Here is a 22,402-nt window from a genome sequence, read left to right as displayed (position 1 = left end):
ACTATTTTGGTCATGGCAATCCCTAGTTTTTGTTATCAGCGTGGTGACAGGCACACCATTGTCATTTTTGGTGCTTGTCCACAGTATTTAATGCTAAAATGTTTTATTTTACAGGACAAAGTAATCTATACATTTACAATGTCTTGCTATTGTTGCATGCCATCTTTGTTAATTTGCCATTCACATGTACATGTTTTGTTGGCATGGGAGTAGGTACTTGTCCCATGTCTCTTATTTCCCATGTCTCTTATTTACGCAGTTTTTAGGGGGTTATTGTCCCACCTATGTCAGTAGTAATGGGTGTTAGTCCTATTTACTCAGTTTTTAGGGGGTATTAGTCCCACCTACGTAAATGTTTTAGGGGGTTATTGTCCCACCTATGTCAGTAGTATTGGGTGTTAGTCCTATTTACTCAGTTTTTAAGGGGTATTAGTCCCACCTACGTAAATGTTTATGGGTGTTAGTCCCGTGTACTTAGTGTTTAGGGGGTGTTAGTCCCACCTAGGTCATTGTTAATGGGTGTTAGTCCCATTTACTCAGTTTGTAAGGGGTGGTAGTCCCACCTACGTTTTCGGTAATGGGTGTTAGTCCCATCTACTCTGTGTACAGGGGGTGTTAGTCCCTCCTATGTTATTAGTAATGGGTATGAGTCCTTTTTACTACATTTCAAGGGGGTGTGAGTCCCACCTTTGTCACGTTAGTGTTGGGTTTTAGTCCCTTCATTTAATTATTAGCAGTTGTGTGTGTGGGTATCTGTCTTTTGATGCCTCACTGTGCTGCATTTCTGTTATTTTTGCTGCACTAGTCTGTGGGTTTTAGTCCCATTTCTGTATTCTGTACATTTGGGTGTTAGTCCCTCATATTCAGAGTTTAGGGGGTGTTAGTCCAACCTACGTTTTAGTGATGGGTGACGTCCACCCATTGTGTATTTGTTCTGGGAGTGTTTTTTCTTCTGTATGTTTCTTCAATTTCTAGAGTATTTGTAGTCGTTCTCTATTGTGATTCTTTGTGTTTTCTTTCATATGTATCTTATGTCTTTTCAATCTCCGTTTGGTAGTTTAACGCTCTTTTTGTGTCTTATTAAAAGAGGAGGTTGGTGATAGTGTGTGAGTTTAATGTTTTCTTTGCTGTCTTATTATAAGAGGAGGATGGTGATAGTTCATTCTTATTTTTCATCCTTTTCTTATCCTTTTCTTCCGTTTTATAGTCTGGTTCCCTTTCGTGGTATGTTTTATTCATCTTACCCTTGGGATTTGGACTATTTATCTCTTGTTTATATTTTGTGTCTAGTTGTTTTGTATTTTTAGTATTCCTTGTTTTATTGTCAATTGGAAAGAAGGGAGATATTGTAGTATCTTCATATAAGGTTAACTGTTCTCCAGTATCTTGTAACTAGCTGCTCAGCCAGTGTGAGTGTTCCATGTGAATGATGACGTGACTGGAATGTTGGTGTGGTGTGAGACAGTTAGGAGAGGATGGGCTGAGCAGCTAGCAGGCTGCTCCTGGTGGGGCTATACTATGGACTTTACTATCTTTATAAATAACCTAAAGATATATACCTGGCTACGTCTGCTGTGTCACATCAACCTATGGAACCAGGTCACTTCAAGAGGGTAAACAGAGAAGGTGTGCAAGATGCTGCAATGATGGTGGTAGAAAGAAGCCTTGTGTGACAACTGAGAGCACCAGGGGTTAATAACTGCCCAAAATAGGCGTAAATGAGATTCCACTCATGAATAAAAACAAAGAGGGGGTGGATAGATATGTGTCAATTGAAGAGGCAGCAGTACATCTAGTGACAAACTGCTGCGCATACAAAGGGAGAAAGGGAGGGAAGGATGCACACAGAGAAATAAGTGACGCGGTATCAGAGTGGAAAAGGCGAGGGAAAAATGAGGACAGGGCAGCGAGAGATCAGTGGAAGAGAGACCAAGTGCAATCTGGACAGAGAGAGGTAGCACAGGGGTCGGGAGGGTTTAGAGCCAGAAAGGTTGAGAGGAAAGACAGGCTTGAAGAGTTAGCAAAATCAAGCAAGAAGCAGAGACCTTGGAGGGTTGTTGGGGTGGGCATGCTCTGTTGTGGGAGGGGTGAGGGTGCGTAGCGAAGGGCATGGGACATTAAGAGCAGCACAGCGGGCACCAAAAAATGATGCAGCCTTTCATGGCAGGAGCATGAGCAGAGGCAGGCCAAGCTAAAAGAAAGAGTGTGCTTGAAGTGTAACAGAGGCAGTCCTCATAGGAGGAAACAAAAGTCCAAAAGGAGGGACTACTAAGCCTATTAACCAATTACAAGCGTCCATTTTCAAACGACAGTAAGAGGAAGCCAAATGAAAAGATGGGCGGTGCTTGAAGCCCATATCCAGGAACAACATGCCTTGCAGAGCAGGGCATGTGCTGCCCAGGCTCAAACTAAAAAGACAGAATGCCCGGCAGAAAAATAATGGTACGAGAAATGTTTGTACTGTCTAGTGCCCAGCACTGTAAGAGTCCAGACTATGCCATTATCTTAATGGTGATTGTATTACATTGTTTACACTGGCTGGACCCTAACAGTGCTGTAAATTCTAGCGGAAGTTGCTTTGAAGAATACTGTCAGGGTCCAGGTAATGCATTTACCTTAATACAGGTTAGCAACAATTATAATACATTACCCAGCCCTCCAACAGTGCTTCTAAAAGGAACCCTGCATTTGGCTTTGAGCATATATTTCCACTCTTGGAGGTTTGGATTAGCCCCAGTTCCATTCTGCAGGTGGAAAAAACTGCTATGTTTTGCTGGTTTGTAAATCCTCCTGGATATTTCCCCCACCCCTAGCTAGAAGTTCAAGGAGCACAGGATACATTATGGAATTCCGAGAGTAGATGCTTATGGGTATGTACACCATTGTGGTCTGTTAGGACCTGGTGGTGCCTGCTCCGGTGGTGAGGTACTGGGAGCATGGTGGTGACAGAGATGCAAAGGACTCTAGGAGATGAGGTGTGGGATGCTGTGTCAGCATTGTGAATAGTGGTGTGGTGGGTTGGGGTGGAAGATATGTGAGAACATTTATATTGTACTTGTGAGGGAAGCTGTAAAAGCCTGGCACTATGGCAAAGACAATAGCACTGGATGCTGGAAGGTTGGCTAGGGCATGGGCTGGGAGTAGACAGAAATAGCGTGGTCTAAATGCAGCAGCTATATTATATTTTAGGTACTTAGAGACCTCGATTAATATTGATGTTTTGTGTTGAAGATGCTGTAGTGATCAGCGGTGTAATGGGCCATGTCATATATTGCAGCAGGAGCTAACAAACCTCCTGCTAGGATCTGAGATCCTGTGGGAGCTGCATTAACCATGTTGGTAGCCACAGTTGCTGTACAAAAGTCTGAAGTAGGAAAAAGATGCATCAAGCCAGTTTGGGAAAAATGACACCGTTTCGTCGAATTGCAGAAGTAATGGCACCATCTTCTCTAATTGTCAATGCACGACATTCCCAAATGGTTGTTAAACAAACTACTAGTTCACACAAAAAAATCAAATCCTCGTCTATCTGTTAATGGTCATTCGAAGTGGCACCTATCAATGTTCTTGTCTATTTCCACTCAGGTCATGGTTGGCTATTGTTTGAGTGCCAAAGAATAACTTATCTACAATAACCAAAGACATCTCAGCCCCAGGTTAAAACCCACTATTTGGGATGAGCACAGAGTTCAAAATGTCAAAATAAAGGGGAAGAGTTGTATTTACTATTCTAATCCCTAACCCTGCAGTACTTGTAAAAAATACACCGAAAGTACCTGAGAGAAAAGCCACTGGGCATCAAGGAAGTGCAATGAGTCAGAATTACATCTTGTGTAGCATTTTTTCTGTTGTAGAAGAATGTTGTTTAATATTTTGGAAATATTTTCCTTTTGAGGCTGGGTAGGCACAATTTGACTTGTTGGCCCCGTGGTGTAGTGAATCAGATGATCTAAGACATTTGGAAATAGGACTGTAAGGTCATTAAGGAATGGTTCAACCGTTTCCATTGAATATATGAGTGCATCTGAACAACAAAGTTGGAAAGGGCAGTATTTCTGGCACTGAAACTAGAGCCTCAGTGTCACTCCAGGGATTCACAGTACTGCTGAGCAAGTAAATGCTTCAGTTAAGGATGGAATTCTTCATTCCTCTAATCTGGTCTTCCTTGTCACTAACTGGACATTTAGAAATGCAGCCTCTCTGGTAAAACAGGCAACCTGCTGTTTGTGTACCTCTTTTTATATTTCTTCTTATTAAACAGTCAACCCCCTATTTGGCTAATCCCTCCTCTCTTTCTATGTACCTTAGCAAGATATCACCCATTGATTTTTCCTACATAACAATTTAGTGTCTCACCTGGGTTTAGGCAGATGATGACTGGATCTGCAAAGTCCTTCCAGTAATAACCGGGGCTCCCAGCTCTTCGGTACGACTAGCAGAAGCAATAGCCTCCAAAAAGTCAACTTGAAAGAAAGGGGACCACAAGATTACTTTAGGCTCCGCTTTAGACAAAGGAGGTTAAGCACTGGTGCTCCTTTTCAGAATTTACAGAAAAGATCAGATAACAGATGAGCTACACCCTGCTTGGAGGGTTACCTATTGCCAACTTAGAAGATAACAAGATCCTTCTCAAAATCATTGTATATGAATTCCATAAAGCAGCACAAACTGCAGCCGCAGCTGAAATTTTGGAGTATTCATTGGGAGGTATTGACCCACTGCATGTTGTGACTGTGCCTGTGGATTAGAAATAAAACACCTCTTTCTTTATATCCTCTCTTCAATTTCCACGTTGCCAGTCTGAGGTGAAGCAGAATCGAGTGGGCTAGATGCTAAGGCAGCAGAGGATGCTGGATTCAGTTGAATTAGACATAGGGTTGTCTCTCAGAGTAATAGTATTGTAAGTATTAGTAAGCCAATATTCCCTCGGCTGAGACAGGACTATCATAATCAGCCTAATGGCTTACACTCAAATCTTCGTCAGCATGGGAGGTGTGGAAATTAAATGTAGGGTACTGTGAAGTTCCGCATGGCGATAGGAAGAACGAGGCATCCTCCCCAATGCACTTTTATTTATACTGTTGTAAATAAAGGCAAAGAGGTGGATCCAGTGGTGCTACCGAAAGGTTTAGTTAGGGAATTCAGAACATGTGTATTGGTACCTGCTGGGATGAAAGCGGTTATAAACTCTGCTAAACTTTTATTTCATTACATTTTCTGCTGAATGGGATATAAGGTTGTTTTCTGCCATGCTGAAGATGGTCTGACCAAACATTTGCTTGACAAAATCAACCATGCCAGAACTTAACAATTTGGCAGTCAAAAATAGTAGGTGGCTAGTTGGTTGCCTCCACGGCATCAAGGCTGCATACAAATGTTTCTTCTAATGGTGTGCAATAGGACCTTGACCATCCTAACATTCAGAAAATGTTAACATACAGTATGAAACATAGGGCCTGATTTTGATCTTGGCAGACAACACGTTCTCTCCCAGGGCAATAGAGTAAATTACTCCGTCACCCTGACATGGGTGCAGTGTGCCAAATTTTGAAATGCCTGTTCATTCAGCTGTGATTACAAGCATTGGCAGGAACCAGCATTTCCAGCCAATGCATTGTAACTTTGCCAGACAGGTCACTCAAACATGATGGAGACATACGGCAAAGTTAAAAAATATATATATTCAAAAAGAAAATCCCAAAGCAGGATTTTCTTTTTCAAAATTATAAAAACAGTACCCTTCTCACTTTGGAATTTCATCCCATGGCAAGGGGGGCATTGAGCACTTTTCAGTGCTGCCTACCGCCAGGTGTTTCCTAGAGAGGATGAGAATTGAAAAATGGCTGTGTGTCTGCCCATCTACATTAGGTGGATAGACATGTAGCCAAGTCTTCAATGGCCCTTACTCTGTCTGGCCATAGGGGAAGTTGGACCATAGCAGAGTCAGAGTAGTCTCCTCTGTCTTCATACTGTAGTCTTCCAGAAACAAAATGCAGTGGGTGGTCCATAATGTTGGCAGGGAGGTAAATTCATTATAGCTGAGGCGGAGCTTCCTCTCCACCAACATTTAAATTGAGCCCATAATTACCTACAGCAAGAGTGCGATTCATTTAGTAATACAGGTCGCCATGTAGCTGGGGGATACAGACAAAAATAGGAAGTGGGAGGATTAAGGGATGTGCTATGCTAAGCGGTATAAAAAGAGAAAGGGGGCTTTTGGTATAGAGGTTTAATGTTTACTACATAAAAGTCAAGAGAGCTGTAGGTTGTCTGCAATAATAGTGGGACTAAACTTCATAGAAAGGCACCGTGATTGGAAGGCACAATATGCAGAGTCAGAACACAAAGATGCTTTATTATTTTGTTTACCATTCTACTAATTTGCCTCTTCTTTTGTTTCTGTTTTAGTTAAATGGGTTGGCGTTGGAAAATCAAGAGAATCAATGATCCAGCTGTTTTAACGAAAAGTAAAACCTAAACTAGAAAAGGCATAATTTGGTGTTTAATTTTTCATCTGTAAACCCATTGAAAATTGTTAACATGCTTTTTATAGGATCATGACAACAACGTAGATGTTCAGTTTTTCGCTTCATATATTGCAAAATTTACAGGAGGAGAGGGAAATTGTATACTTCTAAATAAAATTATCTGTTCAAGAAAGCGGGGTGTTTGATTACTTTAGCAATAATTTTCTACCAACCATTTTTTTTCACAGATGTAATTGTAATTTAACACAATATGTCATGCACTGCCATACTATTTAAAATAAAAAATAGTTAACCTACAATATCTACCATATTTATATTCACACTGAAATTACAAAATTGCCATTTTCTAAATCAGTCATTTGAGGTTTTCAAAGGGAAAAAAAATAATTAAGGAGCAATGCATTTAAAATGAAACTACAAAATATAGCCAATAATGATTTGTGTGGTGTTTTGCGTCAAATCAATAGTATCATGGATTAATAGATATCATCATTACCAATCATTCAAGATCTTGCCTTCTGTACAACACTGTGTCAAACTGGATAGGAGAGGTCAAATTAATGTACAAATTAGCATAATTACAGCATTTTATATAATACATGAAGGGAAGCATAGATAGATAATGTAGAAGGCAACCTATAGCCAAGAGTCACATTGCAAGCCATATTTACTTTGGGAAACCAGCAAAAAGAAAATCTCCTGGTCTCATTGGCAAGTTGTACAAAAACAATCCAACAAGTTTGAGGAAACTCGTCTTTGGCATCTTTGCCTCCAATGAGGATCAAAGAGATCACAAATATAAAGAGATCTAAGACTATGGAAAGATGTATTGGCCCTAAAGCTATTTTGTACTATACGAACAGCATCACTGGGTGCCACATCAGATCTCAGCCTTTGATGGTTTGACTATTGCAGTCAACATACTGACGAATTCCACGTGTAGCAGAGGTCTTTTCTTGAGTCCAAGTGGAGCTAGTGCATAGAAGTCTGTAATTCAAGAAAATTGACATGAAAATGGTGATTATCCATTCATATTGTGATATGAAAGAATAGCAAAGAGACGCACGAACAACACAAAGACTTCACTAATATTTACAAAACCAATGCATGCACTGTGTTATGTTACATTTCAACCTGGGAGGCATTCCATGGGTGGAGGATGGGCATTCTCATGCATCCAGCCACGGATTTTGGCTCACTCCCAGATTTACTAAAGCTAGTAAAACTGGGAATGCATCAAAATGCTACGCCTTTCCCAGTGAGGCAGAACAAGGAGAAATATCTTTATTTCTCTTTGTTATTTCTTCTTTCTACTACATGCGAGATCCTGGAATACCTTTTTAGCAGAAATTAAATAAATCTCTATATATCTAAATAAATATAGCCTACAGAAAGGCAATAGTCATAAAATTAAGCATGTGCTTATCAAAAACCCAACACAAATTCAGAAATGTGTTTAAAAATAGCACTACAGCTGCTTCAGCAATGACAATATATGAAGACGGTTTTCACTAGCACACAATCCCAGCTGCAACATTGTATCAGAGTGCCAGGTGCTCCAGGTGTCCATTTTCTACTCTCTGTGACTAGGAATACAAGGTTTTACTCTTCAGTTGTTTTTCCACAGATGCTACTTCTGGAAGAGATGTGATGTTGTTTCTCACAATATGTTATGCTTTTTGTATTGTAGCAGGACATTTTTATGACAGGTAGTCATTGGTACTGGGATGTCATTCTGTTTTTTTTGTTGGCCTTTTTCTGCCAGGGAAAACTTATTTATCTTACTGGGATGTTGCCAGACTGTTAGTGTGGGAATTTCAACAGTACGTTGTTCTGTTTATGTCACTTTTGGGCCATTTTCTACATAGGTCTCAGAAAGATGAGGGTGAAATGTAAACAGCATTGCAGGGCAAAGGGCTAATACATGAGTACCAGGGCAGCAAAGAACGCCATGGAGGAACGGCTCTCCCATCCACAAACCTCTGATCTTCCTTCTCAGACCTTACAGAGGGCCTTCAGTGGCTTCCTGCCATTTCAGAGGAATTTCACGTACTGAAACCTGGTGTCAAGAAAGACTCAAAATCATAAAAGGCTGATCGTCATTGAAGCCGTAACGTCATCAAAGCCTCCTCGTCATTGAAGCAACCACATCATTGATGCCTCAACATCATGATGGTCTAAAGTACCCTTAAAATGAGGAAGTGCTCTAAATAATTTGTACCATGATGGTGACACTAAGAGTCCTCAGGAAAAACAATGGTTCTATGGAGGAGGTCAACTGATTAGCACCAGGTACTTAATACATTAAAGGAAATATGTTGTAGTCATATAACAAAGTAACACACCAAGAAAAAGTAACCAATTTATGCCAAAAAATTAATTTCTTTACTTTGTATTTGTGTATATGCAAATCGATAAAAAGGCTGTCTGAGACATTAAACACATACGGCGAATGAGCCAATGGCTGTGTGGCACAATTAGTGACTGGTAGTGATATGTGATAAAGTGCTGTACAGGGGTGACATAAATAACATATATATAACACGAAGGCAATATTTAGCATGTAAGTCCACAACTCATTGGATAAATCCCAACAGAAGATACGATTTTCTATTCAGGTCAGGGAATTGCGTGGACTAATTAAGACAACAATGTTGAAGTTTCGACCCTTAACAGTTGTGGAGATTAATAAGCATCAGAGTAGGGTCTTCATCAGGACAAGGGGGAGAGGGGTGACAGCCTGTTGAATAATAAATAAATAAGTGAGAGGTGTGTATACTAGGTGTAGAGAAAGCAAGAGGTGCCGTAGCAACTTCATGCTTACCAAACAACTTGAAGTCCTATATTATGCGCATCCAACTTTGCAGCAATATTCAGGGAGATATCAGCCGACACCTCCAACTCACATCCATAGATTGTGATCTAGAAATAATGCAAAGTATTAGTAAATTGTGGTACCGTTTGTGTGCCACAAAGCAATTATCATTGACTGTGTATGATAGGGGGAGGTACGGTCCTTGGCTTACATACCTGTTTAAGCCATAAAAACTTTCTTCACCAGCCGGTGGAAATGAATAGTGTGGGGCCGCCAAGCGATCAAATGAATGTGGAGGCAAAGAGGGCAATCAGTACAGTGACTGAACCACTCATGAATAGCATGTACTCTCTCACACCCGTGTGGATATAGTTAAGGAGCTGTCAACGTGTACCCTTGTATGCCTAGGAGAAGCTCCCTTCCCTTGCAATCGAAGTGGTGGTGTTCTGCTGGGCGTGGAAACCAAAACCGCAATGGGCAACCATCATTACTTCATAACGTATTACAAACTCAACTGCTGGGCGGGTGAAATTCGGAGTACTGTACACAAGGTGGCAGTGAAGGCATGTGTAACTATGTAACAGGAACAGGTCACATCTATACATGAAAGTGCCCGAAGTCGATCTAAATAGATTTTAACACAGAAGCGCAGTGGAGCATTATAATGTGCATTCCATACTCTCAAAAACGAGGTGTACGCAACTACTGTGCTCAGCGAGGGGGCCAAAAGACATGGCAACTTACTTGAGTAAGGTTTAGAAGAGATGTCCGTATCCGCTTAATTGTGCGAACGCGGTCGAGGAGAATGTCCGTATTTGACAATTCTCGTGTGGCTGTGTACATGCCAAAGTGAAGGTGCCGGCAAGTGCAGCAGCTAAATCGTGTGGTGTACCTCAATTATTCAAAACCTGGCAAGGATTCCAAGTAGTGGAATGGTTGTCTCGGGTTATATCTCACATTTAGACATGTAACATCCATTCTGTTAACAAAACCTGATACTTTAGCCCCGAATAGTCATGGAGACATTGTACAATTAAACCTTCTAGTAAAATACACACGATAAGGGTAATCGGTGAGCTTTGAACATCCATAGTGGTCGTTTTAACTAGCCATACATTTTGATAGGAATTTAAACATTGGGCATAGTAATACAGCATTGTACACATATGATAAAATGTAGCTCAGATATCATGGAGTGCATTCAAGACACATCCCGCTGTTTCCGTCTGGAAAGGTGCACAAGATTAACCAATGAAGTGTTACAAAGTTTACATCTAAAACAGCGAAGATTGGTCATTTGTTAGATCGTGAGGCTTCTGAGATAGCGTCCGAGAATGTGCACATTTCATACTCGCCAAGGGTCTTTATTATATATTTAAACATACCAATTGATCTGTTATACATACATGGATCAAAAATAAAAGTCTAGTAAGGTAACATGGGTTAGTCAGCAAGTTCAGGGGTAGTTAGACTATGGGTTATAGCCTGCCCATCTGTTTACATGTTTCCTCATGCTCATTAAGTTCTTGATTCACAGCATCTAGGATATGGATCCAACGGCACTCGTTGTAATTCAAAGAGGTGGTAATACTGCCACCCCTTGGATGCAAGGTGATTTTTTTCCAGAACCCACCATTCAAGGTGGTCAGCAGTATGTCCCGCACTTGAATAGTGCTCGACCACTGGGGCTCCCTGAACTTTGCATTTGATTCTGCTAGTATTTTTCAAAATCCTGTTTTTAACTTTTTGTGTGGTCTTTCCCACGTAGATCTTTTGGCAGGGGTATCTGATGGCATAAATGACCTTCTGACTGTTGCAATTCGTGAATTGAGTAAGATCATATGTTTTTCCGCGGTGCATGAATGTGGATCCTGTTAGAGTTTTTCGCTCCAGTTGATCAGGTGTTCAAACAGTGATGTAGTTTAAGGTGGGAGAGGCTGGTCCCCTCAAGGGGGGTACATTCATATAGCGATCTAGGGTCTAGTTCTGCAGTTATACTGAATAAGCAGCTACCTACATCATTATCATATGAAATCTCTTTATTTATGTCATAACTACACTTTCACAATTGGCTTATTAACCTTTTTGCCTACTCAGATTTGCTTGATAATGCATCATTTACCCAGTCTTTTTAAAACGTTTCTCAGGGGGAGAAGCCCCCAACTGAACTACCCTTATGACAGTCAGGCTTGCTCGCTATGCTCACAGCAGGTCACTTATCGATAACGTTTACGCCCTGCCACTTTCGAATGTCACCAGCCGCCACTGATAAGATTGTTTGTCATCTGATATAAACCCAAAAGTGTGCAGTAAGTGTGGCGCAGTGCTCCAGTCCAGGTTTTCTCTTTCAATTCTGGGACTTATACTCTGCATTTTTTACTGAGATAAACAAGCCGATAAGGAGACTGCAGATCAGGTGCGAGAGTATAGATATTACCAAGGGTATGGATGGGGGGGCATTTTGAAAGTGATTTATTTTAGCCAAACAGTAAAACTGCAAAATAATTTAGATGTTTGATATTCTTTGGAATGAGTACCCATTAGAAATTAGAGGTTTCTAAACGTATAGATTCTCACCTAGAATAATGGCTCGGAGTTCACTGGCTCCTGTCAATAATAAATCAGAGTCCTGCGTCTGAGCTCGAGGAAGGTCTTGCTGCTGGTCAGAGCTGTAGTGACAGAGCAGCCAGGGCTCTAGTGTGGGACCACAGATGTGATGACAAAGTGGTCTCTGAAGGAAGGGACGATTGTTAGTCCCCTGGGAGATGTGTTCATAAAGGAGTCGAGATGAAGATGTAGAGGAACGTTTTACCTCCAGTTAGAGAAGTAGCAATCAAACTGTTTATGACCTGAGCTCGCAGATGTTTTTGCACTAATCATAAATGTAGGGTTAGAGCAGGTTTTTGCTCCAGTTGATCAGGTGTTCATACAGTGATGTAGTTTAAGGTGGGAGAGGCTGGTCCCCTCAAGGGGGGTATATTCATATAGCGATCTAGGGTCTAGTTCTGCAGTTATACTGAATAAGCAGCTACCTACATCATTATCATGAAATCTCTTTATTGATGTCATAACTACACTTTCACAATTGGCTTATTAACCTTTTTGCCTACTCAGATTTGCTTGATAATGCATCATTTGCCCACTCTTTTTAAAACGCTTCTCAGGGGGAGAAGCCCCCAACTGAACTACACTTATGACAGTCAGGCTTGCTCGCTATGCTCACAGCTGGTCACTTATCGATAACGTTTACGCCCTGCCACTTTCGAATGTCACCAGCCGCCACTGGCTTAAGTATCAGGTTTTGTTAACAGAATGGATGTTACATGTCTAAATGTGAGATATAGAGTAGAACAAATTGCAGCAACTGGGTGCTGCATACCAATCGCACAGCTTCAAAAAAGAAATGTACAGCCTTTTCAAGTTCAATAATTTATTCCATATTCTCCAAAATTCATTCAGCTTGACTTTGTTATTCACGACAATGCTGTACAATAACCCATTAGCTTCTCATGAGGCAGTTGTGCCCATCCACAAGTAACAGCTAAATAACTTGATCCCAATGCATTTCGGGCCTTTATAGTGCCCTTCGTCAGGGGTAGCTGTGTAAATATGGAAATAACATAAACCCATGTCAGTTTAACATGCTTCAACGCTTTGATGAATTTTACATAGGTACATTCTATGGTAATTGAATTGATCTATTAAACATAACACTACCCATTTCAAACAAAGTGAAAAGCAACCCCTAAGAGCTGTCAAAGTGTTTACTGCACGCAGAAACCTCCCCCACTCCATCCTCGATTCTATACCCACCATACTACCCGCATGACTGAGTAAACGCTCGGCATGCCTAGTGTTTGCTGTTTTAACCTGACATAACCTGACTTAACCTGACATAACTCTGCCCCCTAAATAAAAATTCAATAAAAACTTAAATCTACCCTCAATTCCGTTTTTGAAAGAATTTACCTGCTTGTATGCTGATGCTGTTCGTGTTCGCTCTAAACTCGCCTTTCTATCTAACTGCCATTGCTACCGGAAACACAAACTACTTTCACCTGTGCTTGCAATTTTACCTTTAACTCAAAATGAATTTGTCCAATCACGACAGCTTCATGAAATTTAACTTAATCACATTAAACCCTGTGTCATATATAAACCCTTCAATTCAAAACTCGGCTACCCCTCGTGAACTAAACTAACTACATGTCCCGTAAGCCTTTACAACAAAACAATCCTAATTATTCAAAATGTGACATGGGGACTCCCACCTCCTACAAATGGTGATGTATACACAGCGAATGCTGTGTTTAAATAAATAAACACAAATTCAAGTGCGATCGTTTCAGCCGACTCAACAGCGACAAAATGCTTTATACATCTTCATTGACACAAAAAAAAAAAAAAAACTTGCAAATGTCCATGCAGAGTGCGTTTAGCGCAATGTTAGACCATGAAGTATCAGAAAAACAGTCCATAAGTCTGATTTTATCTCCTTTTTCGTGAATTAAGGCAGCATTATCTGTGAAGTTATTGCATGAAAAATCATCGTTTTTGGTTAGGGTGCGATACTGCTGGTGAGGCAAGAAATTCATTCATAAATGTGCACAGGAGTAGCAGTTGTACACCGTTATTTAAATGTGAGATATAACCTGAGACATCCATTCCACTACTTGGAATCCTTGCCAGGTTTTTGAATAATTGAGGTACACCACACGTTTTAGCTGCTGCACTCGCCGGCAACTTCACTTTGGCACGTACGCAGCCACACGAGAATTGTCATATACTGACATTCTCCTCGACCGCGTTCGCACAATTAAGCGGATACGGACGAACGAGGACGTCTCTTCTAAACCTTACTCAAGTAAGTTGCCATGTCTTTTGGCCCCCGCGCTGAGCACAGTAGTCGCGTACACCTCGTTTTTGCGAGTATGGAATGCACATTATAATGCTCCACCGCGCTTCTATGTTTAAATCTATTTAGATCGACTTCGGGCACTTTCATGCATCGATGCGACCTGTTCCCGTTACATATTTACACATGCCTTCACTGCCACCTTGTGTACAGTACTCCGAATTGCACCCTCCCAGCAGTTGGGTTCGTAATACGTTATGAAGTAATGATTGTTGCCCATTGCGGTTTTGGTTTCCATGCCCAGCAGAACACCACCACTTCGATTGCAAGGGAAGGGCACTTCTCCTATGCATACAAGGGTACACGTTGACAGCTCCTTAACTATATTCACACGGGTGTGAGAAAGAGTACATGCTGTTCATGAGCAGTTCAGTCTTTGTACTGATTGCCTTCTTTGCCACCACAGTCATTTGATCGCCTTGGCGGCCCCACACTATTCATTTCCACCGGCTGGTGAAGAAAGATTTTTATGGCTTAAACAGGTATGTAGGCAACGGACCGTGACTCCCCCTATCACACAAAGTCAATGATAATTGCTTTGTGGCACTCAAACAGTAACACAATTTACTAATACTTTGCATTATTTCTAGACCACAATCTATGGATGTGAGTTGGAAGTGTCGGCTGACATCTCCCTGAATATTGCTGCAAAGTTGGATGCGCATAATATAGGACTTCAAGTTGTTTGGTAAGCATGAAGTTGCTACTGCACCTCTTGCTTTCTCCACACCTAGTATACACACCTCTCAATTATTTAGTTATTATTCAACAGACTGTCACCCCTCTCCCCCTTGGCCTGATGAAGACCCTCCTCTGATGCTTATTAATGTGCAAAACCGTTAAGGGTCGAAATGTCGACGTTTTTGTCTTAAGTCCACGCAATTCTCTGACCTGAATAGAAAATCGTATCTTCCGTTGGGATTTATGCAATGAGTTGTGGACTTACAAGCTAAATATTGCCTTTGTGTTAGATATATGTTTTTTATGTCACCCCTGTACAGCACTTTGTCACATATCACTACCAGTCCCTAATTATACCACACAGCCATTGGCTCATTCGCCGTATGTGTTTCATGTCTCAGACAGCCTTTTTATTGATTTGCATATATACAAATACAAAGCAAAGAAATTCATTTTTTGGCATAAATTGGTTGCCTTTTCTTGGTGTGTTACTTTGTTATATGACTAAACATATTTCCTTTAATGTATTAAGTACCTGGTGCTAATCAGTTGATCTCCCAACAGAACCATTGTTTTTCTTTAGCATACATACTCAGGTTCTGAGCGTTACTGGGTTACCACATTATCTCTAATGGAGAGTCCTCAGGAGGAATGAAATATGGTCAAGTATATTGTAAGGCTTTGAAACTAAGATTAGCCTCCTGCTAGGCCAAACAGTCACAACCTCTCAGCACTCCGGCCTGTCATAGCATTGGAATGACAAACTTTTACCTAACGACTTCAGCACCCCTGCTGCTACCTATTCCCTACCATACAGTGGTACTGTAATTTCCCCTCCTCACCAAACCTGCTTCTACCCCTCACTTCTGACCTCCGTTTCCTATCTCAATATTCTTGTCTGTGCTACCTTCCTTTCTCTCACCTCTGCTTGTCCTTCATTAACTCCTCCCTTTATGCCTTGCTGATTGCTTGATTGGCCACAATGTTTATCTACCCACACTGTTTATCTACCCACACAGAGTACATTTGCTACCGGTCTTCTCTCCCATCCATATGCATTACATTTTCCCTTTTGCCCCTTGTAGCATTCACTCCATTCTCACTAGAAAATCTTCTTTTACCTTCTACCATTCAATCTCACATCTCCTTTTGTTCTCATCAGCAAAAATGCATTTTGCACCTATTATTATTCTGTCTCCCACCAACACAACATTATCATTCCCTCATGCAACCAGCATTCTAGCCGATGGGTTGCGTGAGGGGATGATAATATTGTGGTGGTAAGTGATGCTAGGGATAGGAAGATATTCCTATCCCTAGCATCACTTACCTCTCCCCCACTAAATCTATTAATGAAACCTCTCAGCTTGCTTGACTCCAAGAATGACACAACTAACTACCCCACCAACCAGAAGTGATCTCACGCCATCAAAGACAACCAACACACTCTCTAGCATCCTTAAAGCAACATCAATGAAGGAAAAAACACATTAACATCTAGACATAGCTTGATGAGGAGCACATTTTAACAGTTCTGATTTCAGGGGTCTCTGAACCATGGGTGTCTGCGTTCAGCACTGAGAAGTGGGCTGAGATTGCTTCAGAGTTTAAGTATTTGAGTACCAATCTGTTAACCATTTACACTATTTTTTATTGAATGTGGGGAAGCGTTGTCCATTGTGCCCACGCTGTATTACAGACATGGTGTTGGATTTGGCCCTCTCTGCAGGGTCGCTGCATACCTTTTGCCTTCACCCTTCCTGTTTTCTGAACCCTTTTTTGTTGGCTTTTTGGACTTTTTGCACTTTACCACTGTTAACCATTGCTAAAGTGCATGTGCTCTCCCCTTTAAACATGTTAACAATAGCTTACACGCAATTGGAAGATTTATTGACTTATAAGTGATACTATCTGTACCTGGGGCCTGTCTATTCAATGATATTAGAAGGCCTGCAGCACTTATTGTGCCACCCACCTAAGAATCCCTTTTAAAACATTTCAAACGGATTGCAATTTTAAGCTGGCAGTTCGACCTGGCAAAATAAAATGTTTTGCTATGGCTAACCCTTTCTTTTTAATACATCTATGTCACCCCTAAGGTAGGCCCTAAATAGTCCCTAGGGCAGGGTGTAGTGTATTTAAAAAGTAGGACATGTATTTTTAAGTTTTATTGTCTTGGTAGTGAAAAACTCTAAATTGTTTTTTTACTACTACAAGGCCTACTTCTCCCATGGGATAACATTGGTTTGCTTCAATACATGTAATGGGTGATTACTTTTGTTTGGGAATATTTGTCATATTTGGTATCTAATGAATTGTAATTTAAAACCCTCTTTAAAGGTAAAACTCTGATTTAAAGTCCCAATTCTGAAAATGACACATTTAGAAAGATGGTATTTTCATATCTTACCCATTCGCTGCCTACAGGCTGTACTCTGGGTTACATGAATAGGTGCAGTTATCAGTTAGCCATTGTGTATTGCTCCCAGACAATGTAACAAAACGGGACGAGATGTTAGCTGGATGGGAGAAGTGGAGCTGTGCCCTCCACCTCTTACGCATCAAAGGATCTGCCTTCACACACTCACAAAGAACTTCACACTCGTCTTTTGTCACTCCAGACATCCTAGGACCAGGGCAGGGAGGCAGGAAATTACGGAAACATCTGTGGTCGGAAACTCCAGAAACTTCTTCAACTTTAAAGCTGGCACCAGGTATAAAAGTAGGACCCTCAGACTAACTCACACTCCTGGACCTGTTGATACTACAAAGAATGACTGACCTAATGCCAGAGCACTGCCCTGCTGCCTGTGGCCTGCCCTGTTCTCTAAGAAGGAAGATTGGACTTGCTCCCTACATCCCAGGCAGAGTGACTTCAAGGGTTAGTTGGCTGACCTCCTGTTCAGAGCTACAGGGACATAACAAGCTCAAAAGGCTTCCCTGCAACGGCAGAGCAGGCCTGCTTCCCTGGATCTGCAAATGGAACTGCCTGAGCCCTGCTGGCCTCTGCTAGAGTGAGCCCTGATCCTCAAGAGGTGGCACCACAGGTGCTGGGCCCTTGGCTGGTATCAGAGTGCATTCCTCTGAAGAAAAGGGGAAAATCCAGAGGTTTGGGCTCTTCAGGGCAGTTTGCAATGAGATATTGCTGCCTACGACCATCGCCAATGTGAAGCTCCGGTGGACCTCAACTCTTCGCACTAAAATGACTGCAGTTAACGATGGGCAACAAAAGATCTTCACTTTGCGCTACTGCTGTGACAGCCTGCAGTGACGGCCAATGTGAATCTTCAGCATCAACCATCACAATGCTTGACAAGATCTTTGTGCTACAGAGATGGCTGGCCTGTCCTTTTCGCTACAACAATGACCCCCTGCGATGTTCTCCCTGCTCCTCGTGGCCTCTTTCACCGCAAACTGGATTCGTAATGCTTTACTTTAAGAAGGTAGCTGTTTCAGTTAGACTAACCTGGTCTCTGTAAATGGACCATGCTCCATCACGGTTAACCTGAACTTATGACTTTCCCCTGGCTTATCATGAACAGAAGACCACGAGTAGTGCTTTGTGCTTTTTGGCACTATACTTACCTAAATATCTGAAATTATATATCTCCAGTTCTACAGATTGGATTTTTGGTGTTTTTGTCTCAAATCATTTACATTTTATCCTATTTTACCAAATTGATGTGAGATTTTTCTTGTGTTGTGCTTTCACTTTACTACTGTTTGTGTGCTGCATAAATACTTTACACATTGCCTCTAAGTTCTGCCCAACTGATTTTGTGCCGAACTACTAGTGGGTTAAACTCAGGTTAATTTAGTGACTTTTGTGGTTCACCCTGACTGGGATTGCGGTTGTTGCTTAAATAGGGTTTCACCTCCCCCAACCAATAACCCAATTTCCCACACACAGACACAATGGGAAGAAGCTCTCCAGAAGTGCACTGTCAGTGCATTACATAGGAGGCAACACTGAGTTGGTGCCCCCAAAAAGCATGTATTGGGAGTGGAAAATGTAGGTCTAAAGGTCACCTCAGGTATGACTCGGGTCTGCAGGTGGGTGCAGGTACCCACTGTATCCATCTGCATGAAGATCGAGTCCCCTCATAAAAGTGTGGTTGGTTCCACAGCCAATGAAAGACAAAGCTGCAGTTTTTAGTTTACAGCTCTCTCTTAGCCTTAAACCTATCTCCTGAGGCGGAAGCCGGGAGGAACGCTCGTTTTAAAAAAAAAAAATTGAAATCGGATTGAATTGTTTTTACCTGTGTGTATCACCTTCCCCTGGGCACTCCCCCTCCTCAACTTGCTCAGTTCTCCCCGCACAGCCGATCTAAACGCTGCTGTGGGTCAGAGAACAAATTTCCGGCCATTACACGGGAAGCCAGGCCACGCCCACTGCCCTGAGGCCACGCCCCTTCTCTCTCGCTACTTAAGCCGCGCTGAAGCAAAAGCCCGCATTAGCCTGAAACCTATCTCCTGAGGCGGAAGCCGGGAGGAACGCTCGTTTTTTTTTTAAAAATTGAAATCTGATTGAATTGTTTTTACCTGTGTGTATCGCCTTCCCCTGGGCACTCCCCCTCCTCAACTTGCTCAGTTCTCCCCGCGCAGCCGATCTAAACGCTGCTGCGGGTCAGAGAACAAATTTGCCGCCATTACACGGGAAGCCAGGCCACGCCCACTGCCCTGAGGCCACGCCCCTCCCTCCCCCTTTAAAACCATGTGCCTCTCTCGGACGCGCAGCGGACGCGTGCTGCGGGCGCGCCGCCACCGCGCCGAAGGTGCGCCTAAGGTAAGCCCGTCTGCGCCCATCCGCGACACCCATCAGTTACTCCGCAGGCACACTTCTGCAACTCAGGAATAGTACCCCTGACCTCTGTCTCCATACAATCTCACTCGAGGAGCGTCAAAATAAATGCAGCCATTGCTCATACAGACTCACTCCTCACTCCTCCCCCAAAACCCGCACAATCAAAATGGCCCTGCTTAACTGCAGATCCCTCCCAAACACAGTACCGAGATCAACCTTCTCATACTGGACAACGATATCGAGGTGCTGTTCCTTACGGAAACCTGGATCAACTCAGCCTCAGACCCAGACATAGTCCAAGCTCTACCCCCGGGTTACCTAATTAAACACCTTGACAGACCATTAGGGCCAGGAGGTGGCATAGCAATTATCACCAAAGCCCACCTCTCCTGCCAGCTCAAGGACAGCCGAATCCTCGCCTGTGAAAACATCCACTTCTCCATACACCTCTCCCGGAGAAAACTCTGTCGGGACTGTTGGTCTATCGACCCCCGGGCCCACTTGGACAGTTTCCTAACTCACTAGTGGATACAGCTACCTCACTAGCCTGTCTCTCCTCCAACTTCACAGTGTTAGGAGATCTCAATATTCATTTTGACGACCCAGGGAACAAAATAGCTGTATACCTCAAAGAATATCTAGCCGCACTCAGCCTCTCCTTGAAAAATCTCCACCCCACCCACATCAAGGGCCATCTCTTGGACCCAATCTTCTCAAATATTCCGGAACTCACCACATCAATACCCCTCCCTATCCCCTGGTCAGATCACCACCTGATTCTTCTAAATCACCCGATCACCACCGAAGCCACTCACAGCCCTCCACCCCAGGCACCTTCCCGCCCGTGGCACAAACTTGACACGGGTGCATGGATCAGCCAGCTCACAGCCTCCACTTCCACTCTGGATCCGGACCCGTTGCTAGCGGACATCCAAATCCGAACTTGGATAGAAACATCCCTAAACTCGGTCCTCTCCTATAAACACTTCCCCAGTAAGAGGGAATCATTCAAATCACCTTGGTTTACCCCAGAATTGCGCGAATTGCGGAAAAAATGCAAAAAACTAGAACGCCTCTGGAGGAAGGACTGGGCCTCAAACAGCAGAGAAACATATAAATCATCCATGAAACAGTATAAAACCTGTATAAAAGATACGCAAGCTGCCTATTTTGAAGGAAAAATTATAGCTGCAGCTAACTCTTCCAAGGAGACCTACCGCATTGTACGGTCACTTATGAAAGTCCCCGAACCTCAGCCCGTCGCCGACCCTACCGGCGCTAGATGCACCCAACTTGCCGAGTTTTTTTCCTCTAAAATCCTAAAGACCTTCTCCCATCTCCACCCCCCGCCAGACCCTCCAGCTCGGCCCACCAACCGAGACACCCCCTTCCTGGACGCCTTCTCCCTCATATCCACTGAGACGATGGTGGCCACCCTCAACCAAGTTTAAGAGCGGCTCCCCGGCCGATCCAGCGCCCATGAGCAAACTGAAATTAGTCGCCCCTACAATATCCCCCCTCCTAACCAGGCTGATTAATGCCTCCCTCTCCCAAGGGATAGTTCCCACCAACTGGAAAAGTGCGATAGTACCCGCCCTCCTCAAGAAACCCCACCTCGACTCCACGGACCCCTCCAACTTTAGACCTATTTCCCTCCTCCCAGGCATCAGCATAGCGGCGGAAGAAATCGTGAATGAACAGCTATCCACCTTTTTAGAGACCCACAACCTCCTTCGCTACTCCCAGACAGGGTTCAGACCAGGACAGGGGACCGACACCGCCCTCCTGGCCGTGACAGAGGAGACTAGATCCATCTTGGACGCAGGGGGATCAGTGGCAGTGATCCTCCTGGACCTGAGCACCGCCTTTGACACGGTGGACCATACCATCCTCTTCCACCGTCTTCACAAAGCTGGAGTCACTGGGACCGCCCTGGCCTGGTTGAAATCGTTCTTAGAGCATAGGACCTTCCAAGTGGCCGATAGTCACGGTCATTCCAAAGCCCTTCCCCTTCAGTGTGGGGTTCCCCAGGGATCGTCCCTGAGCCCCACGCTTTTTAACGTTTACATGGCCCCTTTAGACGACATAGTCTCACCATTCGGCATAAAGGTGGTCATGTACGCCGACGACACCCAACTAGTCGTCTCCATCAATCAGTCCGACCAGTCCATGGAGAATCTGGTCTCCTGCCTGCAGAGCATATCTAAATGGATGGGCGACTCCCGCCTCAAACTCAATGGTGAGAAGTCGGAGATTATGCTCCTAGGTGACCCGCACAAACTCCCCAAGTCTCTCGCCTGGCCACCCAGCATGGGCTCCCCCCATACCAAAAAATGAAATCAAGAGCCTAGGCATCTGGCTTGACCAGGACCTTAGCTTCAGAGCCCAAGCGAGAAAGACAGCCGGCACATGCTTTGGTCTCTTGCGAACTGCCCGGAAGATCCTCCCTCTTATTCCTCTCCAGTCTAGAAAAATTCTTATCCAGGGCCTCATCATCTCTAGATTGGATTACGGGAACGCCCTGTACCTGGGCGCCCCAGTAGCTGTCATCAAAAAACTCCAGCACGTTCAGAATGCCGCAGCAAGACTTCTCACGGGGACGAAATCCAGATGCTCTGCTAAACCCTCCCTCAAAGCTCTCCACTGGGTCCCCATTCAGGAGCGCATCGCCTTTAAAACCCTGTGCATCTCTCACAAAA

At 43.3% G+C, this 22,402-nt stretch overlaps 2 protein-coding genes across 12 annotated transcripts in view; one reads left to right on the top strand and one right to left on the bottom strand.

The window, feature by feature from the left end:
* ADSS1 (adenylosuccinate synthase 1) overlaps positions 1-6,660 on the top strand; it is a 334,095-nt gene extending 327,435 nt beyond the window's left edge. The window contains exon 13 of the mRNA XM_085626248.1: positions 6,409-6,660. Within this exon, the coding sequence (XP_085482374.1) occupies positions 6,409-6,461 (53 nt within the window). The 3' untranslated portion in view covers positions 6,462-6,660. The remainder of the gene's footprint in view (positions 1-6,408) is intronic.
* The window catches only part of LOC146798903 (uncharacterized), a 161,383-nt gene continuing 145,465 nt past the window's right edge, over positions 6,485-22,402 (bottom strand). For 9 of the 11 annotated variants that reach the window (XM_085626253.1, XM_085626249.1, XM_085626255.1 and 6 more), the window contains 2 exons: positions 9,313-9,410; positions 6,485-7,475 (listed from right to left, as the gene is read on the bottom strand). In XM_085626253.1, the coding sequence (XP_085482379.1) occupies position 7,475; positions 9,313-9,410 (99 nt within the window). In that variant the 3' untranslated portion in view covers positions 6,485-7,474. The remainder of the gene's footprint in view (positions 7,476-9,312; positions 9,411-22,402) is intronic. The other 2 variants (XM_085626258.1, XM_085626259.1) reach the window with 1 other exon arrangement.

Source organism: Triturus cristatus, chromosome 9 (genome assembly GCF_964204655.1).
Source record: "Triturus cristatus chromosome 9, aTriCri1.1, whole genome shotgun sequence".
In the NCBI taxonomy this organism is placed as follows: domain Eukaryota; kingdom Metazoa; phylum Chordata; class Amphibia; order Caudata; family Salamandridae; genus Triturus; species Triturus cristatus.
This window is presented reverse-complemented; position numbering and strand designations above follow the sequence as displayed.